Source organism: Bos taurus, chromosome 11 (assembly GCF_002263795.3).
Source record: "Bos taurus isolate L1 Dominette 01449 registration number 42190680 breed Hereford chromosome 11, ARS-UCD2.0, whole genome shotgun sequence".
NCBI lineage: Eukaryota > Metazoa > Chordata > Mammalia > Artiodactyla > Bovidae > Bos > Bos taurus.
This window is the reverse complement of record NC_037338.1, coordinates 12247054-12270238: the sequence shown is the minus strand read 5'-3', so window position 1 is coordinate 12270238 and position 23185 is coordinate 12247054. Positions and strand designations below refer to the sequence as shown.

Below are 23185 nucleotides of genomic sequence, written 5' to 3'. Positions count from 1 at the left end.
GTTTCTGGGATTAGTAACCCCTTTATTCTCTCATTTTATCCTTGTGGAATGAAAATGTCTATCATGTGCCTGAAACATCACAGTAATTTTGGAAACAGATAACTTATTTTGTAGGTTCATAGAGTCATAAATAGAGAAGAGTTTTACCATAGTATTGATCATACCTAGATTCTCACCTACATCTTGACACAGATCATTTAGATGATAAAATGTGTGACTCTTGAGCTGATAATATTTAAATGAGATTTCAGACCTGGAGAAAATGTTGTAATGGGTTGAACTTTTGTAGATGTTGGAACAGGGTGAATGTGTTTTTCATGTGGGATAGATTTGATTTGTTTAAAGCCAAAAAGTTAAAGTTAGTGGGTTAAATGATGATTCCCAAAAAGATATGCCCAGGTCCTAATCTCAAGTGTCTCTGTATATGACCTTAATTGGAAAAATAATCTTTGCAGATGTAACTTGGTTAAGGGTCTTAAGAAAACATTATTTCTGGATTAAACAGATAAGCCTTAAATCTAATGGCAAATATCCTCTGAGAGACAAAAGAGGAGAAGACGTGGGGAGAAGAAGAGAAGTCATTTAACACAGAGGCCAAAACTGGAGTTACGCAAACCACAGCTAAGGAATCCCTGGAAGGGGAAGAAGCAAGGAAAGATTCTTTCTGCTAAGCTTTGGAGACAGCATGACCCTTCTTACATTTGATTTTGGAATTCTTGCCTCCAGAAATGTTAAAAAATAAATTTCTGCTATTTCAAGCTACCAAGTTTGTGGTAACTTGTTACTGTAGCCACAGGAAACTTATACAACTAAGACAGCATTTTACAGCTAAGGTAACTAAAGTTTAAAGAACTTAAGTGATTTCAGTTTAAAGAAAAAGCATGAAACAGATGGTCTTTGCAACTGTTGCTTCAAGGTAGGGTGAAAAGGCAGTGGAATGAAAGTGAGGAGATGGGAGTTCTAGTTCTGGTGTTAGCTGTGGGACTCTGGACAAGTCATAACTTCTCTGGGCATCAGCTGCCTCATTTGTAAAAGTGAGAGTGGGGATGATGAGTATTTTATATATATATACATACTTAATTTATATTATATATAAATATATATATATATTAATATATATAATACATATATATATACAGAGAGAGTTCAAAATTGCTAGTCATGTGAATCACATGGAAAGCTTACATAAAAAGCTTCCTATAGACTTACTATAGACTCCCAGCCTTTATCACACCACCCCTGTCCAACCTGTTAATTCAGAATCACTGCAGCTCTGAAATCTATCTTTTAAAAATTCCCAGCTGATTAAAGATCACCAAGTTTGGGAATCACAGGGTGAGATGGTTATCAAATCTCACTTGGTGCTATGTTTCGTATTGGATTAGAGACCTATTCCCATAGTTTTCAACACTTAAATATATGCAGGGCGTGGACTGTGTATATCTGTGAACATAAAGAGGATGAATGTAAAAGCAAGTATCTGGAACCTATTTATTCCAGGTTCCAGGGGCATGGGATTTGGGCCTAAAATAACTCTTAATATCTTTGTTCTGCATAACCAGTCACTGTCCCTGGCTGACTCCTTCCTGTCGCATCTCATCGTGTTCTGTGAACAGGATGATTGTGTAAAGTGTTTTCTCTCCACAAAGGGAAAGCACATATGTGACACAGCACAGGCCAAGTGAAACAGGTATCGTTCAGAATGTCTGCATACAAGCTAGTGTTGCCAACATGGATTTGTCACATCTGAGAATGATATTCACAAAATCTTTTCCATCTTTCAGAAGTCACACAGCTTTAAGAAAAAAAACACATCCTCCTTCTTAGAAAAAGGCCCAGCTTGACTATATACGGTTTTTTTGTTTGTATTTAAATCTAGGCTTGAGTTATCTTCTTGGCTCTCAAGTTTACCATATTTTGTCTCCTAAATTTAATGTCTAACTGCAATAGTAGGTGTGGAAAAATTTAATGTGTATTAGAGCCTAAATGTAATCATTAAAACTCATTGATCCTGAGTAAACACAATCTTAGCAGAATTAAAAATCACTATGACTCTCTGGTCATGAAGTCAACACAGAAGGAAAAGTATTTTTCTGATGTTTACTATTTGCTGAATACCATGTGTTAACAAGGCTTGTCAACACATAGAGCCTGAATTACATGTCTGTCAGCCGCAGAAGATCCTTATGGAGACAGGATTTGTGAATTTTGCAGAATTTGGACAACCTAGAAAGATCAATGAAACACAGATCCCTGGTTATCTTGAGGAAGATCAAAGCAGGAGTTATTTTTTCTGTTTGTTCCAACTACCCCATTTCCCAGGGCTGGGCTAGTCTTCACAATCTACAGTCACAGGGCAGTATGAGGCTGATGGAGAGGAATCACATCATCCCAGATAGCATTCTAATTTCTACAACACCAGTCTCTTTAAAGACTCTTTGAAGAGTTAAAGTTAAAGGGGCACACAAATATCTCATTCAGGCAACTGGGACTCTTCCCACGGTTCTGTGTTATATCCTACACCCTCTGGGAACTTCTATCCTGGGATTTTCAGGAGGAGGATGGTTCACTCACTAGATTTCACTTTTAGAGTCTTTAAGTACTTTATAACTAAAATCCTACATTTGCTTAGATTTTATACAGTCTTTCAATTATTCATTTTTAAATTCTCAGATTACTAAGACAAAGAAGCAAGGAAACAGAGATGTTTCTCTTTTGAGAAGTTAAGTATGAAAAGCATGGAAAGTGTTAGTCACTCAGTCGTGTCTGACTCTTTGCAACCGCATGGACTGTAGCCCACCAGGCTCCCCTGTCCATGGGATTTTTCAGCCATGAATACTTGGGTGGGTAGTTATTTCTTTCTCCAGAGAATCTTCCCAACCCAGGGATCAAACCTGGGTCTCCTGCTTGCAGGTGGATTCTTTAGGTCTGAGCTACCAGAACAGCATGGAAGCATCTCTTAGCTCCCCTACCCTATTAGACTGTGAGCTCTTTAAGGGCAGGGTTTATCTTTCTTTTATCCTGTTGTTACCAGCATTAAGACCAGAACTTGTGAGTACTCTATGAATGCTTGCTGAATAAGTGTATGAGTGAATATAATAATAACAATAATAAAAAATAATAACAATAACAGTATTAGAAGGCTCTAACACATACAGATTGAGACAGTAATTACTCCATTGAAAACTTTAAGCTTGGCTTTTCTTGTCATTGTGGTTATTAATGCTTCTCGACTATTCTCACTAACATTTTATAAAAATTTTCAAACATACTGGAAAGTTGAAACAATTTAACAATAAACAACTATATACTCATCCCCTAAACTTTATAATTTACATTTTTATTATAGTGTCTAGTGCAGCAGCAGTGTCATCCCAGCATGGCATTCTGGATTCCTTTGTCTTAGAGGAGTAGCAGTGGTTGAGCTCCCCCTTAAGTATATAGCTAATGAAGTTTATAGATAATAGTAAAGCAGTCTCTTTAATTAAAGGCTCCCCTGGTGGCTCAGTGGAAAAGAATCTCCCTGCCAATGCAGGAGACAGGAATCAGTCCCTGGATTGAGAAGATCTCCTGGAGAAGGAAATGGCAACCCACTCCAGTACTCTTGTCTAGGAAAAGACAGAGGGGCCTAGAGGGCTATAGTCCATGGGGTCGTAGAAGAGTTGGACATGACTTAGCTACTAAACAACTACAACGATCTTTAATTATGCCTTAAAGAAAAGTTAGATGTATGAAGGAAAACTGAACTGTGTGGGCATATCCAAGGGGAATGCTGTGGCCCATGAAGACGGTTAGGCTTTCATCAATATCACAGGGTTAGTTGAGGCTGACTGGGACATTATGAAAGAATGGCAATCTACTTTTGAAAATTTGCTTTGAAACAAGTCTGTAGGATAACAGAAGTTATATCCAGTTTTGATTATGTGAAGAAACAATTATGAGCAGAGAGTCACAAGCACAATCTCTGTGAAGTTGGAAGAGATTGTTTTAAAATATGCTGCCACACAGATCAAGTTCAAAGATTCTCTTTCCCTGCCCCATGGCCAATAATCTAGACAGGATTTCAAACACCCAGAAAGTGTAATGGGGAAGAATCTCATATAAAATGTGGGCTCCAGCAGAATTCAGAAAGAGGAGTATGGGAAGTAAGGAAAAAAAAACAAAACAAAACAAAACCCAGTCATCCAGATAATTTGATAAGAGAACAGAGAAGATCTTGGCAATTTCATTGTAATAGCTGCAATTCTCAGTAACTTAATCCTTGGGGGGATGGTGAGGTGAAGATATTCCCACATGCAAGAGCATACACTGACAAATTTCCTATTAGAGACATTGTCCATCAAAACTGAGGTCTTATTTTCTATCTGGTGATAATATACAGATATCCCCCCCGCCGCCTGAAGCACTGACTTAAAAAAGTAAGTTACAAAATTTGTCCAGTTTAGAGACTATTGTAATTCTGTTGACTCTGTATGTGTCTGCTGCAGGACATCTGTGATATCATGAACCTCCTCTGTCTGTTCTTCAGAGATGGGAAGATGAATACAGAGTTTATGTTGACAAGGACTATAAACTAAGCAGCTCCATACACTCCCCCAGGCTCCCAGAATACAAAGAAAAAAGTAATCACTCCAAATGACCCCCAACTATTTAGAATTTCATACCATCAAGTCAGATGAGCCAAAATTGCTACCACCTGTAAAGATTCAAAAAAATACAAAAATCACTAAGAAGAAGAAGAAGAAAAAAAAAAAACAAAAAAACGTGGCAGATGTGCTTGGAGGGAGGGAGAACCAGCAGAGGAAGAACAAGCTTGGAGCACCCCCTCCAGGGAACTTGTGATCATATCAGACTTCGAAATTCTGCCAGATTCTAAAGTAACGAAATAACATGCTTTATCTATTTTTCTCATGATTTTAAGAAAAGTTTGTTAAAATGTATAGATCCTCTAGGATTATAGAAGTGAAGGGTGGAAGGAATTTGAGTGTGTCTACTCACAGAATCATAGACTTTTAGCTTTGGTAGGGGCCTTGGGAATCATTTAGTAGAGTTCGCTACCCAATATAAAATATCCCCTTATAAATATGAATCTGTTTTCTGCTTGCATGCCTCATAGGACATGTGGTCTGTTAAAATGTTTGAGTTCTCTAACTGTTGACAAGTTTTTCTCTAATACTGAGGAAATCTGCTTCCTTTTAACATTCAACCATGGGTTCTAGTTAGCAAAACAGAAGTAAGTCTACTCACAATTCTTAACAAGTGAGGTCCTCATATGTTTGAAACTGGGTATCATAAATCACCCAAGCCTTCTCTTTTCTAGGTTGAAATATCCACATTTCTTTAAACAGGATTTCCAGATCTCTTGATAATCTGATTAATTTTATCTTCTAAACATACTTTATCAGTGTCTTGCTCAACATGTGGTACTCCAAATCAAACGCAATGCCTTAGGTATGGGCTTATTATCATAGCTAACTGCCTCCAATGAAAATTGACAAGAAAGGTTAGATTACTTGCTCACATTTAATCAAAAAGAAATAGAGACAGAAATAAGAAATGGATCTCTGTATTCTCAGGTCAGAATTCTTTATATCATGTTGAAAATAATCTGTAATATAGGAAAAATATGTTTCTTCAACATGGATAACAGGATTTTTGTGATTACAAAAGGAATGAATGGAAAGCAATGAGTCTTAGGATGAAGAACTTCCTTCTTACAGGCCAGTTTAATTCCCTTATTCGGGTCTCTACTCCTGTCCACGAAGGAAAACAAAAATGTATTCTCTCTGGATACAGGTCTCAAAGGATGTAGTTGCAAAGGATCAAAGCACGAGTGAGCACCTCCTGGTCTTTGTTTAAGAGGTTTGGTGCAATCCAGAAGGGTTTCTTATACCTCCCAACTGAAATCCCAATACTTACTCCCCTGACATTAAAGACAAATTATAAATTTAAGACAATTAAATATCAGCCTGAGTGGTAGCGGATAAAGCTCAACTATACTCACCTTTTAATCAGAATTTTGAATATAAAATATATAGAGCAAAGATGCAGAATGGAGTGATGTATATATTACTTCTGGGCTAGTAGTTAAAATTGAGTTTGAGAGCTTTGGGCAAAATAGCATTCTGTTGCACAATGGTTGGGTTTTGGCTTATGTGCTTTCTTTGTATCTTTCCTACCCTCCATAAGTTCCAAATTCACCCCTGAAAATACATATGGAATTAATTCAATATCTACTTACTGCAAATCAACAAGACAAAAGGCATTGAGAACTGAAATTCACACACATAAAAAAGAATGAGGCCTGCCTTAAAGGAACTCAGCAACTAATGTTAAAAAGACAAATATGCAGATAACAAAGAAGCTATGCTGATACAAGGAAAAAATGGATGCATAAAATAAAAACGCACCTATACTCAATCTTTTCCTCTGAAAGCAAGATCCAAAGTTGGGGGATAATTTAAAATTGGGATCAATTTACATTTGACATCAGATTGAAAATTACATGAAAGCCTCAAAACACAAAAGATCCAGAAACTCCTCTTCTATCAGCATAATAAACATGCCCTGTGAAATTAACTGGCCCCTAGGATGGGGTTTCTGTGGCTCAGACAGTGAAGAATCCTCCTGAAATGCAATGGACCTGGGTTCAGTCCCTGGGTTGGGAAGATCCCCTGGAGAAGGGAATGGCTACCCACTCCAGTATTCTTGCCTGGAATTCTATGGAGAAAGGAGCCCCAGGCTACAGTCCATGGGGTTGCGGAGTAGGGCATGACTGAGGACAGAGAGACTAGGATGAGCCGATTAATTCTGTAGAATTTTGACTCTGAGATACCTGAACTTTCCATGACTGTAGATGAACTCCTGGGACAGGCCTACGCTCCATGGTCAAAGGTGACACCCAACTGTCGTTTGTCTGGGAGACGGGCACTGCTATGTTTGAAGTAGATACGAAAAGCACAACTGAGACAGGGCCAGGGCAAGCCACGTTGCGCTTTCCCTCCTGTCACTGGGTAGACTAGTAAGCAAAAAGCTGTTAGGCTGGACATAGGCCATTCTTACCCCCAAAGTGATGGATTTTACAAGACAATAACAAACAGAAACCAAATCTAGGAATGCTGAATTCACCGAGAAATCCAAAAGAGAAATATCAATTGTCAATTGTTTCCCAAAGGGGTTGGAAGGAGAACCGAATAAAGCAATTCTGTAAAATGCAGTCCAAAAGCCCTCATTGTTTACTGCATGGTAAGTCATAATGGCAGGAGTGGTCTTATCCTGTTACACTGGAAAATGAGCTAGAAGAAGATAGAGTCACAGCTTTTGCCACTAAATAAAGTAAATAAATACTTAATAAGTACAGCAGAACATCCAGACAATGCACAGTCCTGCCGTTCTCAGCCACTCCTGCAAAGAGAAATTCTTTCTTTCAGGTTCTGCTGCAGGCACCACAGTAAAGCATTCTGACAGACAGTTGGGATATTATGAAGATCCTGAAAGCAGTTTGCTTAGAATACCACAGAGCTGGCTGATGTTTGAATTTTGAGCATAAAACATTTTATTTCCTTTTTCTGAATTAAGGAATGGGCCTATCCCAGAGTGTATCAAAAAGGGGAAACATTCCAATAAAGAGAAGATGACATATATAGTCAACTGAACTACAGTGATCTCTCCTGCCAGTAGAGCTGAAGACTGACATTCTGTCTGTTGAAGGGGAACAATGCTACTGACAGCCCTGAGAGCCAGTCTCTCATTTCTATACTCTACAATGACACTATCCCTACCTTTCTTCTCTTACTGCAAACACACACTGATGGTTTCACTTGGATTTATCTCAACATATAAAAATCTCATGTGCATCAAGACAAGACAACTCAAGAATACATGTATATTCTCAAGAATACATATATATCCAACTCATGGATACTTGTATATGTATGGCTGAGTCCCTTAGCTCTTCACCTGAAACTATCACAACATTACTAATTGGCTATATCCCAATACAAAATAAATAGCTTTAAAAAAAGGCTAGACAACTTAATGAGCCAGTCATTTTACCTGTAGGTATGCTTTTAGGAATAAACTTTCAAGAAACACACATATGTATGCACAAGGAAGCAATGAAGAATGTTCCATGAAATGCGATTTGGAAACAAAATAATAAAACAGAAACAACTGAAATGTTCATCAATAGCAGAATGGAAAATAAAAAGTGGCAGAGGAATCAATGGAGAACTATGTTACAGATAAAAGGAATGAATTGGATCTCACTATAAGGATGAAGAAATTCTGAAAATACTACTAAAATGGAATTCTCTAGGCCAAAATACTGGAGTGGGTAGCCCTTCCCTTCTCCAGGGGATCTTCCCAACCCAGGGACTGAACCCAGGTCTCCCACATTGCAGGCAGATTCTTTACCTATTGAGCCCGAAAAATAATGTAACAGAATGATACATAGCATGATCTACATACATAAACCTAGAAAGCCCACAAAGCAACATTACATATACATTACATTACATAGATACTCATAAATGGCTTTAAAATATTTTTAAAAACTGAAAGGATAAATGGCAAACTCATGGCAGGAATGGGCTTGCCTAGGATGTTATCTACGTTATACTGTTTTGCTTCTTTTATTTATTTTCATTTAACTATTTTTCCTTTCTTTGTTTATTTCTTGACAATGTATGAGTTTTAAAATAAAAAGATGAAACATCAGACAAAAATGTTAATTTTCAAGTCTAGGTAGTAGGAATATAGTATTTGTTCTATTTAAACTTCTTAAGAAAATTAGACCTCAAAGGGGCCAATCACTTGACTGGCATGGAAAAACGCATGTATGGGATGTTAGGAATTCCAAACATACGTAAAGACTTAGCACTGTTTAATGTTTCGTCTGAAACTTAAAGGAGAGAGTTCATGGCTATCTGAGTGAACAATTGCTACTATAGACATGAGCCAGCCATTCAGCAATACTGGTTCTAGGCAAGGACACTGGCAAGAGGAAGCAGAATAGTGTAACAATTAAGAAGCTTTGACATCACACAGATCTGGGCCTAACTCCTGATTCAGCCACTAAGTATGACTTTAGCTATGCTGCTTAACCTCTTTAAGCTTCCATTTCCTCATGTATAAAATGGAAATAATAATTCTTATCTCACATAGAAAGTGAAGAAAGAAAGTGTTAGTCATTCAGTTGTGTATGACTCTGCGACCCCATGGACTGTAACAGCCTGCGATGCTCCTCTGTCCACAGAACTTTCCAGGCAACAATATTGGAGTAGGTTGCCATTCCTTTCTCCAGGGGATCTTCCCCACCCAGGGACTGAACCCAGGTCTCACGCATTGCAGGCAGATTCTTTACCATCTAAGCCACCAGGGAAGCCCATCTCACATAATTTTTGGAAAATTTCCTGAGCTAATGTATAAATATACCACTTTGTCTAGCACATAGGAAATATTCAAAGAATGGTTAGTGAAAATGAAACGGATGAGGAAGCATTTATTGTTACACATGGACTTTTAAAGGTTAACCATTCTTTTATTAATTCTACATACATGATGAATATGAGGAGTTTCCATCATAATAGTGGAAGACTATGAAGAGGTGAGTAGGATGTGAGGTGATGACTGGGGTCAGGAAGCCTTCTAGATGTGCCCCTAACCCCAGTGCCCCTCCCATCATCACTGAGAGTCACTGTTCTATGAATAGTTTAGCAGTATCCCGGTCTGGGAATTTAAGGTTTCTAGGATAACAGAGGTGTAGCTGGTAGCAGCTCCAGATCACTGCTCCCTCTGGGAACCTGGATTCCAGAGATCACAGAAATGTGATACTTCCTGCTGGCAGCAGCTGGGTCTCCTGGGTGGACGAAATTCTGGGGCACTGGAAGGGGATGGTGGCTCGTACTCTGTCTAAGCAGCCTAGTGTCTTAGGGGACCCCACCCTGAATCACAGGAGAGGAATCCCAAATGAAGGCCAACACAGTGTCCTAACATATTTGTCTACCCCAATCTTGTCTCGCTCCTGAAAGGAGATAATAGTTTACATCTCTTTCCTCCAAATATCAATAAAGGTTCAGAAAAAAAGAACAAAAAACTTTGAGCTGTTCAAACATATTAAATCACAAAGTTTGAAGAAACCTCCAGTGGAGTCCATCTGACTACCTATCCTTCCTTTTCCACCTTCCCACCCACATTATCCAGATTACATCACAAGTCATTGTTGAAAACATAATGAAACCACTTTTCTTAGCTGCTTATGTTTCTCAACATTTTCAGTCAATGAATCCAACTTTACCCCAAAAATGTCAGTAGCAGATACCTATTTTCCTTTAAGTTATTAATCTTCAAAAGTCACAGTGATCAGAAAATGAATAAAACTGGCCTTCTTGGTATCAGGCCTCACCTAACTTGGTGGGTCAGCGTAAAGAATGGTGCCACCTGCACTGCAAGAGCCTCAGGTTCTATTCCTGGGTCGGGAAGATCTCCTGGAGAAGGGAATGGCAACCCACTCCAGTACCTGAAAAATCCCATGGACAGAGAAGCCTGGCCAGCTATAGTCCATGGCGTTGTAAAGCAGTTGGACACATCTCAGCAACTAAACCACCACCACCAAAGACACCTTTCCCACACAAATCTGTGGCAGGGCATTTCTAGACTAATCTAAATATTTCTTGCTGCAATTTAAACCTCTGCTCTCTTAATCTTCTTTGTATGTACAGAGTACTTTGGAGGGAAGAAATCAGCAACCCCAGCAACGTGTTTAATAGTTCTCAAGAACAAAATTGCTCAGGCAATACTCTCCAGATTTTCCTCTTAGTCCAAAGACAGTGCCTATCACTTTAGCAGCCAGGTGCTTTGACATGTTTCCTATTAGGTTTAGAAAACGAGCAAACATATGGTGGGAGGGATTAAATGACATGATTGAGGCCAAGAGTAAGGGTTTTAAAACTCTCTTTCATTTGCTGGGATATGTTTTTTCTGCACACTGGCCTGCATACTCTCAAGAGTTTAAATTAAGTAGGCAAAGATCATGGTAAGTGCTGACTATTTGGGAGCGACAGTTAAAGTCCCAGCCCTTTGAATATCTTGCCTGTCACTGAGTCTTTGAGTGCATCTGCCTACATTAATCAGTATCTCCTGACGAGGATACCTTCAGATTCATAGGTTGGTTTGTCAAATGAGGCTTTTCATAATAGAGAAGCACAGTCTATTAAAGGAGGAAGTGAAGGAGGGAGGGCGTGAGAGAAGAAAAGAGAAGTAGAGGGAGAGATTGAGGGAGAAAGGGAGGGAGAGAGAAAAAAGAGGAGAGGGGCAGGGGGAAGGAAGGAGAGCTGGCTACTCTATCCTTCCATTTTGGGGAAAGAAACCCAGTTATGTTGTTGGTGCCATTATAATGTAAAGTGGTCTGTATTATCTATGAGGGAAAGCTTCATTTTCATCTCAATAAATACTTCTGGGTTTGCACATATACAGTTCAGATTATAGTTCAAGATCAAAACCGCACCTGCAGTTCACAATGACCTATTTTTTGCCCCAGTCCCCCAAAGTTGCTCTGTAGCAAAGCCAAGTCAAAACAATGCTCCACAAAAGACTGCGAGTTCCTGGCAATTTCCCTTCTACTCTACATGCTGCCAAGGTCACCCAGAGGTGACGCTGAACTCTCCATTTGGCCTTTTTTGCTTTTTCCTCCCCATTTCCCCTCCCTCCACTTACGTACATACTGATATGGTTTATGGCCTGTACCTCAATAGCATTATCACCCTGGATTTCCATCAGACCTGGGGTCAGCGGAAGCTGGGAAGGCGACTGGATGTGAGTGTGGGTGTGGCAAGGTCCTGCTGCCTTATCAGGGAGGGAAGAGCGGGAATCCACCTGGTATGCTTCTGGCTGTGAAGTGTGGTGAGGTGAGCCAAGGTGCCAGGGGGTCACTAGGAGTTCACTTTGGATAAGTGCCCAATATTGAAGGACTTAGCTCATCAACTTTTTTAATTTGCAAAGATGTATTTCCTGTTGGGTTTCTTTTCCCTGTCACAGGGGCAAAAGAATCCAGTATGCAGCTTGTTTGGTGTGTACAGGAAACATCCCCCTCCTGAATTAAATCCAATTATGGTAATTCATTCAGAAAATCCATGGGATTGCTGGCACAAGTTAAACTGCCCAGGGTGGAAGAGTCGGGTATTTAGCCCGGGTACCTGTCAAGGATACCTGGGTGCTTTCCTCAGCACTGCACTGACCTGTACCCGAACCTTCCCAACATCGTTTCACAATCTGGATAACCTTCGCTTGCCTTGTTGTATTCTCCTATAAAATGGCAGTTCTTACTCTTTATTCCTGAACTGCTTCAATTACCTGCTTAAAGAGCCCTGGCCAGTAGAACACCTAGGTCTCAGGAACAGAAAAAGAAACAGAATATCAAATTTCAAGTTTGTGCTTCCAGATTTGGGGGTTGAGGGTCGGCTGATGGGGAAGCCCTATGGCTGTCCCTGAAGAGGATATTAGCATTGTTCCTTTATGTTAATTTTGGATAGAACTGGCCATTGCTTGGGTCTTATGTGAATTGTTACAAAGCAGATGGGAATATTGACTCATTCTGCCCTGTTAAGGTCAACACTAAGGAACAGTATTAATTTTCTGAAGCTCACTTTGCAGTAAAGAGAAGGTAAAAGATAAGACTAAAAACTCTACCCTATTACAGTCAAATTGTCCTCACACCTATCTGATCTACTTTGGAATCTAGCTGTGATCAACAATAGCAATAATCACTTCTTCTCAAACTAGAAAACTTTCTCCAATCAAAGTATTCATGGTCAAGACATATTTCAACAGACTGGATTCCCTGCTGAAAGACAACAGAGGGTATGCACCCAGGCTCCTTAGCAAGTAGTTCATATACTGACATGCTGCTAAGTTGCTTCAGTCGTGTCCGACTCTGTGTGACCCCATAGACGGCAGCCCACCAGGCTCCGCCATCCCTGCGATTCTCCAGGCAAGAACACTGGAGTGGGTTGCCATTTCCTTCTCCAGTGCATGAAAGTGAAAAGTGAAAGTGAAGTCACTCAGTCGTATCCGACTCTTCGCGACCCCATGGACTGCAGCCTACCAGGCTCTTCCATCCATGGGATTTTCCAGGCAAGAGTACTGGAGTGGGGTGCCATTGCCTTCTCCGATATACTGACATAAAAGGAAGGATATTTATGGATATAAAATACTTTAAAGCATCTCTCTCATTGGAGAGTACTTGGCTTTTAAACCTTTTTCTTTTGAAAAAGTTCATTTGTTCATTCATTTGACAAACATTTATTGAGCAGCTGCTATGTGGCAGGAACTGAGCTAGGATATAAATGTGAGGAAGGTAACAGTTTAACAGTTTCTATCTTAAATAGTGTACAGTTAGAAGAGGAGACATATGGGAAAACAAAAATAGTACAGTAAGATATACTGTATTAGAGCATTGTGTATGGTATTAAAGAGGTGCAGAGGGCAGGCCAGCTCCTGCCTGAAAGAGTCAGGGAAAGTTTCCAAGGGGAGGAAACATCTGAGTCTTAAAAGTTGAGTAAATATTTGCCAGGGGTATAAGTGCCCAGCTAAAAGGAAGAAACTCCGCTACGTCATGTTGGGTGAATAGCAACCAAGTGTGGGTATACCAAAGGAATGGTAGAAGACACAGTTGGAAAGGTAGGTGGGAGCTGGCTTAAAAAGACAGCAATATGCAAGGGCTTTCTCTTCCCTTTCTGGAGATGATGGGCAGACCCAGAAGAATAATCAATCAAATTTATATTTTAGAAAGATAACTTTGGCAGTAATCAGAAGGGAGTAGCTACCATGCAAAAGCAGAGGGGACTCTGAGACAAGTATGTAAAATTAGTATGATTAAGTTTAAAAGTGCTGATGTAAGTGTGGATACTTATTTAAATTTTGTCATATATCTGCCACCATTATGAGTGTTATGGAAAATCAATATAATAAGAGTTCAGAGACTGGAATGGGATGATAAGGAAAGGCTTTAAGGAGAAGGCAGGCAGACAGATACAACTGAAGCTGTAATAGGATGACCATCCCAGATTGCAGAAATCTTTCAAATAAAGTGTGATGCCTCTAAATACAGGATAGAACCATGATGCATCTGTGAACTGGAGAACATCAGACTATTGGGGAAAACAAGAGAAATAAAATTATCCAAGGCCTTATACATTTAGGCAGGTATATTAAGTTACACTGAAGTCTACCAAAATCTACATGGCACCCCAAAGTAGGACTCGGCAGTCAAGCACTGTCGACACTGAGCTGACATGATCGTACCTATAACTATTGTGGGGAGTTTAGTCCATTTCTAAGTTTGTGCATTAGATGGAGATGAAACATGCTGGGCAAATACAAAGCACTTACTTCCAAAAAGATAGATTTCTCTGGTCTGTTACCAATATTGAACCTTAGTCATCAACCAAGTGAAATCCCATTAAGTTGATATGAACCTGGATTACTGGTTAGTACTTTGTGAACTTTCTACTTCACTTAAGTGTTCTGTAAGAAACAGAAGAGTATATGATGACATCTCCTACTAAAAAAGGAGTTGGGAAGGCCAAGAGTGTTTTTACGTGTGTCCTAACTGAAACTTCTTTTCAAATAGAAAAACCTCCATATTACTTATACTTTACTGCTTAACACTACGCAGAGATGTGAACAATTAGATCATTCTATGAACGAGAAATTCCACATAGTAATCAAACCCCATTTTGGATTATTATTCTTTGTTTATTAAACCAACAAGAGCATTCATTCCAGCTAGTGTGTCAAAAGCACAAAATGAACCAAACACTCTGTTTAGTCGAACAATAGGTGCTCTCAGCCAAAACAAGCAGGATCCCCCAACTTTTGCTTTTATGAACCGTGACTTTACCATGCAATGATATTAGATAATGAGAGGGAGGAGATGTGAAGACGGAAGCAAAAGAATAATGCAGTTGTTTTTTATTCAGTGTCACAAGGGGTGAAATGGATTTCTTGTCAGCTTAAAGCCAAGACAAGGTATAGCTTATAACCAACTCTGTCAATAAATTGTTTATAGTATTCCCCTAATCTAGTACATACTTGATAACTGCAGTACCCATTATTCAATTTTGTTGATTCTGTAAGGCAGTAAGCTGCACACTTCTGTTAAAATAATATTTCATGGACAAGAGAGAGTTAAACTTTATCTCTGACTCATTCATTCTACACCATAAATGACCTCACCATCCTTCCTTGTCATTAACAATGCTAAGTTACTGCTGTATAATTTTACCTACCTCATTTTGAATAGCTCCATAAAGTTGTCCAGCCCATGTGTCAACAGACCACTTGGACTTTGAGCAACACTTCATATCTCTCAGCTGGTAATTATAATGTTTTCCTAAACATGTAGATAATATATGATTTCCAAATTGCAATAATCTTCCTAGGCCACTATTCAGGCCTAGTAATTTCTCATCACTTCAGGAATCAATTCACAAAGTGGGCAAGTAAACTCATTTTCCTCAGCAGTTTTAACCAATTTTATGTTTCATGTAGACATGAATGGTCAAAACTCATTTTTATTTTCTGATTAGTGTTGCTCAATTAATCCTCAACTCTCTTATAATCAGCACTAAAAGAGAAATAACCTTTTTTCTAAAAGTACAATTGGCCCTGGACATATCCTGATTTCACCTGTTCAGGTCTCTGGGTATTCAATAAAGCAAGTTCAGCCGCTGTGCCAAGAGGCCACACAGAGTTCAAGGTAACACCTCACAGCCATCAGTAGGTTAATTATAATTTCATTTCAAACACACCGACTGCATGCTTGTTTCAACTCCAAATGACCTTACCTGCTTAATTTTTTTTTTGGAGGGAGGTGTCTACATGGAGTAAATTTCTGTCAGCAAAGCCGAAAGGCCACTCAGAGTTCATGGTAACAATTCATATTTTTAACAGGTTGCCCAGACCTAAATCCTCATCTTCAAACATTCCAGAGAGAGCACTTAGTAGCTCTGAAGGAAGGAGGGAGTGGGGGAGAAGGAAAGGAGAGGGTAGAAGGGGGAAGCAGAGCCATGGTTCCTGCCTTCTGCAGTTCTGAGAGGTTCACTACCAATGACCATCTTTGCTGATTCTGGGTTGTGGCGGAACGCTCTACACTTTTGAGGTGGAGCCTTTCAGGAGTTTCTAGTGTTTACTTGATTACATCACTGCCAGAAACAAAACTGGCTCCAAAGCAGCCTTATATTTTCATTCTGAAGTGACCACAACAGTGGAAGCTTGATTCTGCATTGATGGCAACTGAGACAGGGCTGATTTCCTTCTCTTTCTCAGTGAGCAGGAACAGAAAAGGGCTTCCCTGGTGGCTTAGACAGTAAAGGATTCACCTGCGATGCAGGAGATATGGGTTCTACCCCTGGGTTGGGAAGATTCCCTGGAGAAGGGAATGGCTACCCACTTCAGTATTCTTGCCCAGAGAATTCCATGGACAGGGGAGCCTGGCAGGCTACAGTCCAAGGGGTCACAGAATCGGACATGACTGAGCGACTAAGCACACACACACAGAGGAGCAGAAATGGAAGTTCTCAGAAGGGTAAATGTTTTCTACAGACAAAGGCTCTTTATCTTACAAATCAGGTTGAACAAGCCCAGGTAACATTAATGAGAGGAATCATTTCACATGTGATTTTTCTCATCTCTACTGTCTATACGGTATCACATGTTGGAATGACAAGCTTTGTGGGGATGTTTTGTAAGATTCCTGGGTTGGAAGGATCTCCCGGAGAAGGGCACGGCTACCCACTCCAGTATTCTTGCCTGGAGAATTCCATGCACAGAAAGGCCTGGCAGTCCATGGGGTCCCAAAGAGTCAGACAGGACTGAGCAACTTTCACTTTTTTAATAAGACCAACCGACCCATTTTCCCATTTAAAAACCAAACCAAACTAAAAGCAAGTGGTCCTAAAGCTTTTGCTCAGGAATGCTTTTTGCATAACTCATCAGTCATTTGTATGGAAAAGTCATTTTCCATTTCACAGAGCTTAGCCATGTTTTGTTTGTTTTGTTTTCTTTTAGTTTTTCAAACTATCTAAACGCTCAACTGCTTAGTATTTATGGTTCATACTATGAACTGTTTTGGAGAGATAAAAAAATAGAGACCCCGTTTATTCTTGGCCATTTATTCCCCTTGAAACAATTATTAGTTGTATGGTACTTTGTCTCAAATTGCTTAAGAGCAGTCTTCCCTGGCATTTAGATCCCACTTGGCTGGGCTGCATCTGCTTTCTTACAGCTTGATCTGTCTTGTCAATCCTTTTTGACAAAATGAAAGGACAATTTCTATAATGTTCACTTATTCCCTCTTCAGAGGATCCTTTCTTGGCAAATAAGTGGGTGGTATGACAACCCTTTTCACTCTCAAAAGTTAACCGCACATTATTTCAATAGTGCTTTTCAAATGAGGGAGGTAATTTCTAGTTCCTGCAGGACCACAAAGCATTTAGATGAGTGCCCCACCATAAAGCCTGATGTTTTGTTACTGTTGCATAACGCAGTGATTTAAATTTTTTAGTTGCAGAGCCTGTTTGCTTCTCCCAAATGAATCTTATGAAGAAGCCCAAAATATGAAATGTGTAATATGAAAGCTGCTTGGGCAGATTTAGGATAAACCACCCCAAGACCTATCAGCTCAGCTCATCTATCTCCTCAATTTTCCCCACTTCTACCAGCACAGTACAGAATCATACCCAAGGGAACTCAATAGAACCACTAGCTACCACCCAACACAGCTTAAAAGCTTCTAAGACATGGTGTTGGTAGTAATTAGGAAATAGGTATTTGTAAGTGGCAAATCATTTCCTCAAACTTAATTAACTCAGAACTATATGAATGACCATGTTAGAACTTTTTTCTATTAAAAGACTATCTCTTGAAGACAAGAGCTTTGTCTTGTTTATATTATACTCCCTATAAAATCTAGCTAATCCTAAATGTTTAATAAATCTTGCATTACAATGCCTTGCCTCAGATTGGAAAAAATTATTTTCTGTGTGGAACATTTTAAGGGGGCAGAAATGATATCTCTCTCCTCCCTCACTCTGTATTCACTCAGAAATCCCTAGTCATCACATCATCACAGAGATCACAAGAGACAAGCCACTATAGCAGTCATCACTGAAACACTCCATCTTATCTTCAAACAAGATGACAACCTCCACACATCTCAACTTTCCTTAATGAGAAATGTAGAATGACAATTGAAAGTTGAGGCCTTCAATAAAGCTTATCTGGTCTCAACTTAAAAATGGCAATAATCAAACTAATCATTTCCCTTGCCTGAAATTCAAAAGGAGGTATAATGAGTGTTAAATCAAGCCAAGGAAGTCATTTAAAGTCTGCCTTCTATTTTAGGAAAATTGTTCCTTCTCAGTCACCAATTAACCAAGTATTTACTGATATCCTGATCATGTGGTGGCTCAGACAGTAGAGAATCTGCCTGCAACGCAGGAGATGCAGTTCAATCCTTGGGTCAGGAAGAACCCCAGGAGAAGGAAATGGCAACCCACTCCATTATTTTTGGCTGGAGAATTCCATGGAAGGAGGAGCCTGGTGCATTACAGTTCATGGGGTCACAAAGAGTCAGACACAACTGAGAAACTAGCGACTAACACACTTTGTGTTTCTAAAATGAGCATTGAACTTGAAGTCAGAACACTGGAGTCCAAATTTAAGATTGCTGCTGCTGCTGCTGCTGCTGCTAAGTTGCTTCAGTCGTGTCCGACTCTGTGCAACCCCATAGACGGTAGCCCACCAGGGTTCTCCGTCCCTGGGATTCTCCGGGCAAGAACACTGGAGTGGGTTGCCATCTCCTTCTCCAGTGCATGAAAGTGAAAAATGAAAGTGAAGTCGCTCAGTCGTGTCCGACTCTTAGCGACCCCATGGACTACAGCCTACCAGGCTCCTCCATCCATGGGATTTTCCAGGCAAGAGTACTGGAGTGGGGTGCCACATTGCTACTTCATAGCAATAAGATACTGCCTAAGAGCACCTTGCCTCTATTTCCTTACCTCTTTAAGTAGAATAATAATTGCTACCTCACAAGATTATTTTCAAGATATAAAAGATAAGATTTATCAAGCACTGTTCCTGGTTTATAACTGATTCAGGATCCTGTGTGTGATCCTAAGTATGCTAAATGTTCAAGAGAGAGATAAGAAAGAAATATATTTTTGACTTTGTAAATCAACTGCCATTAGGTGAACACCCAGGCAGCTTGTAATTTAGTATCCAAGGGGTACAGGGGTACAAGTTTAACTTTAGGGAATTAAAGTTGTGTAGTGGGGGTAGGGGGAATCCAGAGCCCTGGGTTTGTTCCAAAGTAAGCTCCTATGTTGTGCTGTGCTCAGTCGTGTCTGACTCTGGAACCCCATGGACTATAGCCTGCCAGGCCCCTCTGTCCATGGAATTCTCCAGGCAAGAATACTGGAGTAGGTTGCCATGCCCTCCTCCAGGGGATCTTCCCAACTCAGGGATGAAACCCAGATCTCCTGCCTTGCAGGTGGATTCTTTACTATTTGAGCCACCAGGGAAGCCCAAAGATAAATCCCAGGATATATCAAACTGAATTGATTTCAGAATATTACTAAGATTAAAAACATGAAAAGGACTTCCATCTCAATCACCACATCTTTCCCATCACTATCCCTTATTCTATTCCTCCTTCCCTCTTTTTTCTTTTGGCCGTGCCCTACGGCATGTGGAATCTTAGTTCGGTGATTGAACCCATGCTCCCGGCAGTGTAAGCACAGGGTCTTTACCACCAGACCTCTAGGGAAGTCCTTCTTCTTTCTTCTTTTATACCCGAGTCAGGGCTGAACTGGAAGTAGAACAACTACATACTCTCAGAAGTGTAGAAGTCATAGGCCTATTACCAGTGTTAAGATCTTTACCTTTAGTTAATTATTCCTCTGCCAAACTTTCGGGAGTCACAAAGTCACATTTTAGATTTCCCTCAGGGATATTATGATCCATACCTTTAGATGACAGTCAAGATGGCTAGGGTAAGGGACTTGGTGGTTTAGAAAATTTGGACCTTGATCCACACAAAAATTATATAAGGGTTCAAATGCTAAAGAACTCTTTTTTTTTTTTTAATGTGATAAAATACAATTGTGAGCTGGAACTCATTTTTTATTCCTCTAAAAAGTTGTGATGACAAAGGAACTTCAGTTAAGCTAAACTTACCCTTTCCTTTTGGATCAACAGTGCACTAGCAAAACAGATAATTTTTCTAAAGGTACATTGAGAAGCAGTCAGATGGCTGAGGAACATCATTATCAACAATGATGATGACAATGACAATGACAATAAAATCCTGCTTTACTGAACCAAGAAATGCTTTCTAAAAGTACATCTTTCATTTGTCTCATAGCAACCATGTATCAAGTACTCAATCTGCATAGGGTCTTAGTCATTATAACCTCTGGTCATTATTAATTTCTTCTTATCATTCTAGTTCAATCTGGCTATTTTCTCCTTTTCTGTACTTAAAAAGTGGCATTAGAACAAAGTAATTTTTATGACATAGATTCAAAAATCATACCCTGGCATTTCTTTCTGTACTTTTACTTCCCTATTACATCTCATATTCTTTTCTGGGAGCCTGCATTGCTGATGACTGGTTCACAAATTCAAATATATTTTAAACATGGAAACTCTATTTTTTTCTCTTTCTTTTCACAATTTTTTTTTTTTGTGCTCATAACCCTTTTGAAAATAAATAAACCCGAGAGAACAGATTTTAGAATTAAGCAAAAAGAAATGATCATTTCCCATACACTGATATAGGTATCAAAGTTCTTGATGTTTATATGAAAGAATCATTGGAAGTTAAAATTAAATATGCCTTAAGTATTCAGTATATTTAATATTAGAAGTTAAAATTAAATATGCCTTAAGTATTCAGTATATTTTAATTTAAAATTAAAAGTTAAAATTAAATATACCTGGGTGCTCAGCTGTTAAAGAATCCGCCTGCAATGTGGGAGACCTGGGTTCGATCCCTGGGTTGGGAAGATCCCCTGGAGGAGGAAAAGGCTACCTACTCCAGTATTCTGGCCTGGAGAATTCCATGGACTGTATTTTCCATGGGGTCACAAAGATTCAGACACAACTGAGCGACTTTCACTTTCACTCAGAAATCATGTAGTCATAGGTGTGTTTGGGAATTCCTGAGGTTTCAAATTGTTCAAGGTGGTAATGGCATCAGTAAGAATTTCTATTTTAAATCAATAAACAGGTTTTTGAATATAATGAGGTAACTTGTAGCAGACCAACACTTCTGCCAAAAACAATCAGGAAGATTAGAAGCAAAAAATCAGCTAACAACTGAGGAATACAGGATTTGAGAAGACAAGACTGGGAAGAAAAAGAAGTTCTTTGAGATGAAGCCAAAATTCTGTACACCAGGTTCTTGGTGTTGGGAGAAAGGCAGAGGAGCTAAGAGAACTTCTAGAAAACTCAAAGGGCTGGAGAGGGACAGAAAAGTGAGCCTACTGGTATGTGCTGATGCTAAGCTGTAGGACGTAGGGCCTGAGAAGCCAAGCAGATAATGGCTAAAAAGTAGAGAACAGTTTTCTATAGATTCTTGGTGCTGAGGAAACAAAAATGAAGAGTTCAGGTCCGCCTAGGAGAAGCCTTACTAAAATGCCCTGGACGCTCAGCGGGGACACAAAGGTGAATACGTATAATGGTAGGCCTGAGCAAAGAGTAGGCTGAGCCACGCCCCAGACCAAGTCTGCAAAGGTTCTGGGCAGACTGTGGTGATGTCACCCACACTCCTGGTACCTGCCAAAAGACAAGATGCATCTCTGCAGTAAATGTCGTCATCTAGAACCAGCAACACTTTTCATTCACAATGACAGGGACTCAATAAAAATTTAGATTTGCCAAAAACAGGAGCAAGAGAAAACTAGACAATAGAAACAGTCCTACAGATGAACAAAATCAGAAATGGGCTTTAAAAAAACTGTGACTTACATTACATGACTAAGAAATAATAAAATGCAAACGAAAATGCAAAACTGCACCATACAACTGAAATATTTAAAAAAGAAGAAATTCTAGCATTGAAAAATATAACTAAAATTAATAAAATAGTGGGTTGACAAGCAGATTGTACACAGTTGAAGACAAGATTAATAAATTGGAATGAGTACAAAATACCTAGACTGAAGAAAATAGCTAGACTGAAACAAAAGGACAGAACATATGGGACATAGTGAGAAGAGCCAAATATGTCTTTCTGGAGTCCCCAAAAGCAGAAGCTAGAGAATAGGAGAAGGAAAGTTTGAAGACATAATAGCTGCAAAATTTCTAAAACTTACAAAAGAACCTAATCTACAGATTCAACAGTAATTTTACACTCCATAGAGGAAAAATACAAAGGAAACCACACTATGCACATTAGAGTAAAATGGTCAAAAGCAGACAAACTTTCAAAGGAGCAGCTATAAGACTTACACTTTACTTCATCAAGAAAAATGATGAAAATCAGAAAACAATGGAACCACACATGGATATGCTAAAAGAAAATAACCGGCAACTTAAAATTCATCACTCAGTAAAAAAAATTCTTGAGTAATGAAGGCAAAAAAAATTCAAGACAAAAGCTAAGATAATTTATTATTAGCAGATCCATACTAAAAGATACATTAAAAACAATGTGCAAGGAAACATATATACATATATTAGATACATATAAATAAATGTTATCAGTAATATTAATGTTGATTTAGACTTAAAATACTTGTGAAGTGAAAATGTTAGCAATAATAAAAAAAAGTAGGAATGGAGTAAATTAAAGTTGCTTTAATTTCTAGCATTTTTGTGGGGTTTAAGTTATATCAGACTTTTATAAGTAAAAGGTGCATGTTGTATTGTTTAGAGGAATCACTTAGAGACTGTATAACAAACAAGATAATGGAGAAAAAAAAGTAGAGTAGTGAAGTATAATTAATTTTTAAAAAGAAAGAAAGAAGTAAAACAAAACAAAAACAAAAGAGAGGGCAAAAACAGAAAGCAAGTATAATGCTATGTATAAATCCCAACATATCAGTAATTAACTTAAATGAAAATTTACTAAATACTCCAATAAAAAGCAAAATTTGTTTGAACAAACATTCTACATGCCACT

The 23185-nt window shown here is 39.0% G+C and overlaps 1 protein-coding gene across 4 annotated transcripts in view; it reads right to left on the bottom strand.

Moving 5' to 3' along the window:
* Nucleotides 1-23185, bottom strand: part of EXOC6B (exocyst complex component 6B) — a 721824-nt gene that overhangs the window by 77361 nt on the left and 621278 nt on the right. The window contains exon 21 of one of the 4 annotated variants that reach the window (XM_059891508.1): nucleotides 1200-2226. The exons of the other annotated variants lie outside the window; for them this stretch is intronic. Within the exon in view, the coding sequence (XP_059747491.1) occupies nucleotides 2185-2226 (42 nt within the window). The 3' untranslated portion in view covers nucleotides 1200-2184. Of the gene's footprint in view, nucleotides 1-1199; nucleotides 2227-23185 lie in introns of those variants that run through there. 4 annotated transcript variants of the gene reach the window in all.